This window comes from Rhinolophus sinicus, chromosome 13 (genome assembly GCF_057876585.1).
Source record: "Rhinolophus sinicus isolate RSI-liver-muscle chromosome 13, RSI-T2T, whole genome shotgun sequence".
Lineage (NCBI taxonomy): Eukaryota > Metazoa > Chordata > Mammalia > Chiroptera > Rhinolophidae > Rhinolophus > Rhinolophus sinicus.
Genome location: NC_142513.1, coordinates 44,008,341 through 44,017,318, shown reverse-complemented (window position 1 = coordinate 44,017,318; position 8,978 = coordinate 44,008,341). Strand labels below are relative to the sequence as shown.

Genomic DNA, 8,978 nt, shown 5'->3' with positions numbered 1-8,978 from the left:
TTTGTGTTACACTGCCACCTCCCAACACAATATTTGCTCGGTGAAACCCTGAAAACTGCTAAATTTCACCCAATTTGTTTTAATGTCCTCTAGGAGCTTGACATTATATTAAGCACTCAGACATTCCCACGGCCCAGTTCCTATTTAAACACTGCCTCTCTATTTAAAGTTCACTATGGGGGAATAAAATAAAAAAGATTCCCAAAGTTGAAGGGAACATGAGATAAGAGAAAGGAAAATCCAGTTTGTTTCTAAAAAAGGCTGAAAATTATAACCATCCGTGGCCTCGTGTCTCAAGTCTGAGGATTTTTTTCCCCCTTCTGGTTGTTTGCAAACCAAAGTGGAATTTTACTATGGATTACTCAGTGAGCTTTTTCAAGTTCCTAGCCCCCAAAAGTCTCTACTCAGTCTGTAGCATGCCATTTAAGCTCCTTGTGCCGATGGGAGAGAATGGAAGCAAAATAAAGCAGCTGGTGTTCCAGAGCTGTAAACATCTTCCCCCCACCCCCAAGCCATCACATTTCCCCAGTGCTTAGCCAGGGACCCAGCAAATCTGCCTGTCTCCTTTTATGAACAACAAAACCATGATGAAGGCAACGGGAGTCAGAAAACTATTCACTGCAGGAAGTTCCAGTATCCGGTGAGAAATAAGAAGTACAGCAGCACAGGAAGCGCCTTGGGTCAGGAGGACGTGAAAAGCCTGCCGTCGTTGTGTCCTGCTCTGTACCAGAGTGTCAGTGTCTAAGCCCTTGGTGTCCCTTGGAGCTCAGCTGGGGCAGCCGCTGTCACTGCCAGGCTTCCAGTCTCCCACTGAGAGCGACACAGAGGACACAATGGCTGCCTCCACCAGCCTGCTGCTGCTGCTGCTGCTCCTGAGCCAGCCCTGGGCAGCGGCCAGTGCTGAGACACAGGCTGTGGTGTGCGCGGGGACTGCCTGCTACACGGCCCACTGGGGCAAGCTGAGTGCGCCTGAGGCCCAGCTTCACTGCAGCAAGAACGGGGGCAACTTGGCCACGGTGAGAACTGAGGAGGAGGCCCAGCACATCCAGCGAGCACTGGCCCAGCTCCTGGAGCCAAGGATGTCGCTGGCAACCCCGGTGGGCAAATTCTGGATAGGACTCCAGCGAGAGAAGGGCAAGTGCTTGGATCCCAGCCTACCTCTGAAGGGCTTCAGCTGGGTGGGTGGTGGGGAGGACACACCTTATGCCAACTGGCACAAGGAGCCCAGAAGCTCTTGCATCTCCAGGCGCTGTGTGTCCCTAATGCTAGACCTGTCCCTGCTTTCCCTCACCAGCCGCCTCCCCAAGTGGTCCGAGAGCCCCTGTGGGAGCCCGGGCTCTCCTGGAAGCAACATCAAAGGCTTTGTGTGCAAGTTCAGCTTCAAAGGCATGTGCCGGCCCCTGGCCCTGGGGGGCCCGGGTCAGGTGAACTACACCACCCCCTTCCAGGCCACCAGCTCCTCCCTGGAGGCTGTGCCCTTTGCCTCTGTGGCCAATGTGGCCTGTGGGGATGGGGAAAAGAGTGAGCATTATTTCTTCCTGTGCAAGGAGAAGGCCATTGATGTGTTTGACTGGAGCAGCTCGGGTCCCCTCTGTATCAGCCCCGAATATGGTTGCAACTTCAACAATGGGGGCTGCCAGCAAGATTGCTTCGAGGGGGGAGACGGCTCCTTCCGCTGTGGCTGCCGCCCCGGATTCCGGCTGCTGGATGACCTGGTGACCTGTACCTCCCGGAACCCTTGTAGCTCCAGCCCCTGTGGACGGGTGGCGACATGCATCCCTGGACCCCTTGGGAAAAACTACACGTGCCTCTGCCCCCAAGGCTACCAGCTGGATTCAACTCAACAGGATTGTGTAGATGTGGATGAGTGCCAGGATTTCCCCTGTGCCCAGGAGTGTATCAACACTCCTGGGGGCTTCCACTGCCAGTGCTGGGTGGGCTATGAGGCCAGCGGCCCTGGAGAGAGGGCCTGTCGGGATGTGGACGAGTGTGAGACAGACCACTCACCCTGTACCCAGGGCTGCACCAACACAAATGGCTCCTTCTACTGCTTCTGCAAGGACGGCTATGTTTTGTCTGGGGAGGACGGAACCCAGTGCCAGGATGTGGACGAGTGTGAGGGCCAAGAAGGCAGCCTCTGTGACAGCTTATGCTTCAACATGCAGGGGTCCTTCCGCTGTGGCTGCTTGCCAGGCTGGGAGCTGGCCCCTGACGGGGTCTCCTGCATCATGGGGCCCACGTCCCTAGGACGATTGGCTGGACCTCTCCAAGGGGAGAACACAGGAGCTAGAGAGGGGAGAATTGTGTCTTCTGCCACAATGTCAAGTCCAACTGGGGACCCTAAGGACACCTCCAAGGTGGCACTCACCATGAGGAAATCCTCCCTCCCACCCAACGCCTCTATCACCCCTGCCCCACCCAACACACTGACCCCTAGTATGTCCCCTGGCATCTGGATTGAGCCCAGCAACCACCACTCCACAACCACCACCAGCCATGAGGACTCTACGGGCGAGGATCTCATGATCCATCAAAGGGATGACGGCACTGATGGGCAGAAGCTGCTTTTGTTCTACATTCTGGGCGCCGTAGTGGCCATCTTACTCTTGCTGGCTCTGGCCCTAGGACTGCTGGTTTACCGCAAGCGCAGAGCCAAGAGGGAGGAGGAGAAAAAGCCCCAGAGTGCAGCACACAGCTACTCCTGGGTTCCAGAGCGAGCTGAGGGCAGGGCCATGGAAAACCATTACAGGTAAAGGGGCCTGAGGTTGCCCAGGGGACAGGATGGGCCCGCACAGAGAGGTGGGTGGGCAATGACCTCCTCACAAACAAGCAGAGGGCAGGGGTAGGGACTGTCCATGCTGGATAGTAAACCCAACCCTGCTGCCAACCCACAGACACACTGAAGCTCCCTTAGGACTGTTCCTCCCTCTTGTGCTGCCAACAGCGTCGGTGCACGTGGCCTGCTCCAGGGTCTCATCATGCATGGCAGGGTGCGGCAGTTTCCAATGTTATCTTTTGTTTTCCATAGTCTGACACCTGGGACGGACTGCTGAAGATAAGGTGGTCCCAGAGACACTGACAGTCAGCTGCCACCATCTCCAGAGATTGATGCTCCCTGTCAGAAGGCAGGACCCACAACCTTCTAAAAGATTGGACTGGAATCTTAGCAAACAGTTATAAACTTTCTCCTTAAAAGCCTGGCAACTTGGAATGTGCAGGTATATTCTATGTGTGTGTGATACTCCTGAAGTTGTGTGTCACTGTAGGAATTTTGTGAATATTAACAATTCTCACTCTCCCTTGTCAAATTCAAGTGTGACTGATTTCATTTTTTGCATTGATTCTGAATTGCAAGTTTGGTGCTAATGGGCTCCTTTTGAACTGCTTCTGTGCTGACTGGAGTTATCTAAGAAGAAAAGGGGTCTGATAATGCTAAGTAGGACTGAAATGGTTTGCTCCTCTTAGTATAATGGAGACTAAGTGAATTAATAGCTTAATTATATAAGAAGCTCTTTTTGTTTTGGGGTTTTTTTGTTTTGTTTGTTTGTTTGTTTGTTTGTTTGTCAGAGGAAAACTATTCAGGACTGGGAACATCTCTTTACCTTTACACTCATGCGTTTTTCCCATCAAAAGTCCGGCTGACCTTGATATTGTTGAAATCGTCCACATTGACCAGAAATCCACTTGAATGCTTAGGTAGCAAGGAGGCAGGGAGTTTAGACATACATTTCCTTGTTCTTAAGTTACTGATGATAGTCTTGGATTTATTTGCCAGTGAAGCCTGAAAAATGTGATAAAAGTTATATGAAGTGAGTTAAAAAAGTTTTTGAAAACAAATAACCTAACGTGCTGGAGAAACAGAGGCTGGGGGTTTGCTCCACAAGCATTTAAATCTAAATTCATCTAAATGTTCTGATGTTAACACACACTTGACTATTGACGAGATGAACACTCATAAGGAAAAAAGCCAAGGACAACTTGTCTCTGAGTCAGCGCAGCCCCAAGACACCCTCCATCCTTGGCTGCCCGGCCTTCACCTCATGCAGCTCTGGATTTGGGTGCTTTGACTGTAGATAGAGAAAGCACCAAAAAGTCTATCATTCTGATTGTTTCTATAGGATGTGTGAGAGAAGTGATATGCTGAGTTCTGAAAGCTGTCATCATAGACTGTTTTAGCACAGTTCTTAGTCCATATGGCATCCTGAGAACTTGCTCCTGATTTGTGGCTGTAGGATACAAAAAAGTCAAGGAAGGGTCGTGCAGGATGCTGTCCCAGTGCTGCTTCAGGAACTTGTGTCCCCTTTCTCTCTTTTCAGTAAATAGGGTGGGCGTGGGGGAGAGAAAATAACTAAAATCTTTTGCAACTGCAAAAACTACTCAAAGCAATTTTAATTTATATCCTCATTTGTAAGTGCTCAATTGCAAAGATTTGCCCTTAATGTAGATGATAACATATAGTTCCACCTGAGTCACCAGAAAGCAACTGGAAGGGTGGGAACTGTTAGAGCTGCCTTAGTGGCAGCTCTGATGGCAAGTGGGCTGTCTGCTGCCACCATAGAGAAGGACAGAGGGAATGTGTTTCCTTCCAGAGACTCCAAATTCTGCTTCTCAGAAGGAGGATACCTTATTGTTTCTGGTTTTATCTTAGAAATGCATCTGTCCCAGAGGTCCATACCCTGGGTGGGAATAGTGTCAGGTACACAGCCTTCTGAGTCAAGTAAATATCCTTTTGCCAATTTTGAAATGTAGATGATGCAGTTCAGATTTTTTTCAAGACAGTGGAAAACTGAAGGGGAGTGGTGGAAGGAAATATGGAGGCTCTGTGGGGCATAGCAGGGGTTTGGAAAATCTGTTTTTTAAAGTCACTTTTCACTTGGAATATTGGTATTTAACACTCAAGGAGACAAAAGCTGTGGCATGACTCTTGGCAGTGTGTTGTATGGGAACCGACCGTTTGACCATTCAGATGATTTTAAAGGTTTTACCCAAGTCCTCTGTGATCCTGTGGACTTTGAATTCGCTGAGGTCACCAATGTGCCCTCTCATTTCAGTGTTCCATTTTTTCTATGGTCCAGCCTCATTTTCTGGTCTCTGTGTTTGAATTCTTCTATGGTAGGAATAGGCAGCCTAGTCCCCCACACCGGGGAGACCATGTAGATCCACGCTGTGGAACCCACAACCCACAAGGGGAGATATGGGTTGGTAAATAGCAGTTTCTCAGAGTCCCTTCTGGCAGAGTTGGTCCTCTGAAGGCCAATAAGGTCTCCTGCTCTCAGGCCACTGCCCACCAGCAGCCAAGATCTCCGACCTGGATGACCTCAGGCAGAAAATCTAATGGAAACTGCCGGCCTCAAACAGATGTTTTATTCTCCAATTTAATACTGCTGCAATTCTGTCCGAGGTACTCGAGTCCTTGTGTTGGGGAGCTCGGAGCTGCAGCAATGGATAAACAAATGCCCATCGGTTGCTTGGCAATTGGCAAACCACCTGTTTATCCAGGGGAGCCCCAGGTGGCTCTGCCATGACACAGCCAGAGACTGAGCATGGGGAGAGGTGGTTCTGCTACGTGCAGACTCCCCTAACCACGTCCCTGGGCCGGGCAGGAACAGACCTGCTGAGCAGCACCAGTAGGACGATGGGGAGAGGAAGAAGGCCCCACCTGGCAACAAGCTCAAAGGCAATGGAGACTTTTGTTCAAACAGTTTCCCATAGTTCAATGATTCTGGGAGACTCTTCGAAAAACTATATTTGAGGTAAACTCACCATCTTCCACCCTCTACCTCCCAAGGCAGATAATTTAAAGGGGATGGCACCCTTAAACATGCAGCCCACTAGACCCATTCCTGAATTTCAGGGACAGTCACTGCTTTTTCTTGTTCATTGTTTGGAGAGGCCTGATGCAGGAAGAAAATATCCCCAGGGAATCTGAGGCATGGAGAAAACCAAGGATGAGGCAATTTCCAAAAATGCCTGGTGAGTGGTAGACTTGGTGAATGTCCTTTGTAGGATGACCCACGACTGCTCAACAGCGTGGCCTCATGGCAAAAGCAGCCATGGGGAGTGGCTTGATCATAGTCCTTGTCACATTGTGGTGCTACACAGCTGTGTGAGTGAATTAAGTGGTTCCTGAGTTGAGGACAGGAGGACTGTGGCTATAGTCACGGCCAGGCCTTGCCAGGCCATCTCTAGCCCTAAGTGCTATTCAGTGATACACTAGCAACCATTGGGAAAGCCTCCTCCTCACATCTTCCTATGACCAGGCAAACAAGTGGAATAAAAAGTTAAGCATGTAGCGCATGCTCATGTACATCGTGCAGGAGGGACTGAATATGAAACACATTTCTTTTTTCTTAAACACATTTGTATGAGTTGCTGTTCTCTTTCATGTTCTAATCATGAGCTCTTGCTTGTCTGAGCATGGGACCTGGACTTTTACCACTCAGCAATCTTTGAAGAATATGGATTTGACCATTAGTTACTTTTATTCCAACTTTCTTTCCCATAATTTTTTTTGTGTGTGTGACAACTAAGAGAAGAGAGATGAGATTTGACAAGGAAAATGTACTAAATTCAAAATAACAGTTTTTTTTAAAGCAAATATAAGAAAACCTTTTCATATTATTTTTCTGCTGAGCTTCTCCATTGTCTAGGTCAGGAAAACAGGAAAGCATTGATTTCTAGCAGCTGCAAATGGTGTAATGTCCTTACATATTTCCATCACCTTAGACAATAGGTTTAGTGTGGGAATCTGAGATACGAGCCCTGAAAGCATCTGTTCCTGTCTGGCTGCAAAACCTACTGCTTAAATCTGTGTGGTTTGTCAACCCAAAAAAGAGGATGATAATCAAAATTCTCCATGTGTCCAATAATCAAATACCTTATTCCATTCCAGATTCCCAAAACTAATACTTACTGAAGTGCTTTAAAAAAAAAAAGAATTATGTTTTGGTCTGTTCTTAGAGATAATGCCCATCTATTTTAGGAAGAAACTCTGGAATTCTTTTCTTACATTGTTCCTTTTATCTACAAGGCGGCAAGTGTTTCCTTTCAGCAGATTTTGTTCCCTGGTCCCCTGGGATAAAGTTCTTTTTGTACATTTGGCTTACGCTTGAATTAGGTCATATGCAAGTCTCATTCTGTGATATTAGGTGCAATTTATAAATGTCAGTAATCACTTCATGAATGCTAAATGAGAATGCAAGGATTTTTAAATATGTGTACTTGAAACTTGTTCCACTGATTCTGGAATCATGGAATTTCTAGGCAGGGTTTATTTTCATCCTAGGCAAGAGTGCTTTGCACTTTGCAGGGAGGGCACGCTTAAAGATTGCACTGTTCCTCAGAACTCTGAGATACTGAGAGGCATCTTGGGTCAGCCTCAAGAAGTGGCAGGTTTGTTGATCTTTGCACTCTTTGTTATGCACCTATTCTAATAAACTCTGAAATACATGTATTGTCAACTTGCTTTAATGTATTTCATAACAACTCAAAATATGTGGCAGGCTGGTATTCTCAATCATTAAATGTATCCTTTGTCCTTTTCAAAGAGTTGCTAAAGGAAGGTGCTTTGACTGCCCAGTTTGCATGTCTTCACCTAGTAGAGGCAGCACAAACCCCAGAGCCCTGACTGGGTGGATACTAGGCACTGCTCTCCTGCCTGCACCATCGCTACAACTCTGCCCCTGGGAACATGGTGATACAGAGAGACTGAGCTGCAATGTGACCAGTGTCCCAGCTGAAACCCAGACCCAATTGAATGCTTCCAGATTTTGCCTCAGGTCCTGTGTCCACTCCTCTGTGCCTCTATCTTCACGATTTAATTCCTTACATCATTTTAATTGCATGGATGACACCTGGTGTAAGATTAAACATGTCCCATTGGAGTGATGCAAAAACACAATTGTCTAGTATCATATGAGCATTATTACCACTTTAGCAGCAAAGCATCTTCAGTTAATTTAACTGATTGGACAGGCAGACCAGATCTTTCTTGTTTGGCTGCATAAATCTCACTGTGACTGAACAGTGAGATTGGGGCCTCAGATGGTGGTCGGTTCTAAGTCCATCTTCCTTTCAGATTATGTACTTGCAAGAACAGGGTTTAGGTAGGTTAAGTGCTCTGCTGATATGCTAATGGACATGATGCAGAATAAACACTCATTACTCAGGGTTAAATAAAGCTGATCCTTTTAGCAGTCTCGTCATTAACAAAATACATTTGGAAATTATATCTTAATATGAACAACTATGGCTGGTCCCCAACATACTCACACACAAACAAACATTCACCAGAAACATACAACACAAACACGCAGAAAAGCAACTACAAATATACAAACATACACACAAACACATACATACAGACACACAAACATAAATATACACATATACAATCACACAATTTTAACATCCTTCTGTTTCATACTGAAAAACCTGAAGCAAGAGTTTCCTGTCTGAGGAAAGGCCCGTGAACAAAAATGTCAAATTTTAAGAGTGACTCTTCTTGGTGACGTTTGCTATCCACTAACTAAAATGACTTAAATGCTAGCAGATTTAATGACTTAAATCTGTCAAATGATTTATTTACCCCAAAAGAATTTAATTTATACAGACTTATACCTGTTCCACAATACAAAGTACATTTGTTTCAGATAACACATAGATTAAAATGCAAAACTAACATATATATTGTGTACATTCCGTGGCTTTTAACATGAACTGAATGAGCACATCAAATTCTTAGCTGACTCAAGTGTATTCAGTAAGAGGAGACAGATAGCAAAGACAATAAACTTGAAAACCACAGAGTTTCAGTTTGCCTCTCCCTGAATTATATTTTGACATTTCAGATGCTTAAAAAGAGAAGTTTTCCTATCTTATTTATATCTCCTGGCTCACCCTTCTTGGAATAAATGAAGGACAGGTAAATGGTGAAAAAGTGAAAAAAGAAGCAAAGAGAGTGAAATGTCCAGAATAAC

At 46.4% G+C, this 8,978-nt stretch overlaps 1 protein-coding gene across 1 annotated transcript; it reads left to right on the top strand.

Annotated features, from left to right (window-relative positions):
- Positions 1 to 679: 679 nt before the first annotated feature.
- CD93 (CD93 molecule) lies at positions 680 to 7,449 on the top strand. The gene is made up of 2 exons (XM_019718382.3): positions 680 to 2,749; positions 3,029 to 7,449. The coding sequence occupies exons 1-2, from the start codon at positions 834 to 836 to the stop codon at positions 3,051 to 3,053; spliced, it is 1,941 nt and encodes a 646-aa protein (XP_019573941.2). The 5' UTR covers positions 680 to 833; the 3' UTR covers positions 3,054 to 7,449.
- Positions 7,450 to 8,978: the final 1,529 nt, after the last annotated feature.

What these genes read in the sequence shown, in the direction of transcription:
- CD93 (XM_019718382.3), top strand. Translation starts at nt 834, where the DNA reads ATGGCTGCCTCCACCAGCCTGCTGCTGCTGCTGCTGCTCCTGAGCCAG. An exon ending in GCCATGGAAAACCATTACAG is followed by an intron (nt 2,750 to 3,028) that starts GTAAAGGGGCCT and finishes TGTTTTCCATAG; the next exon opens with TCTGACACCTGGGACGGACT.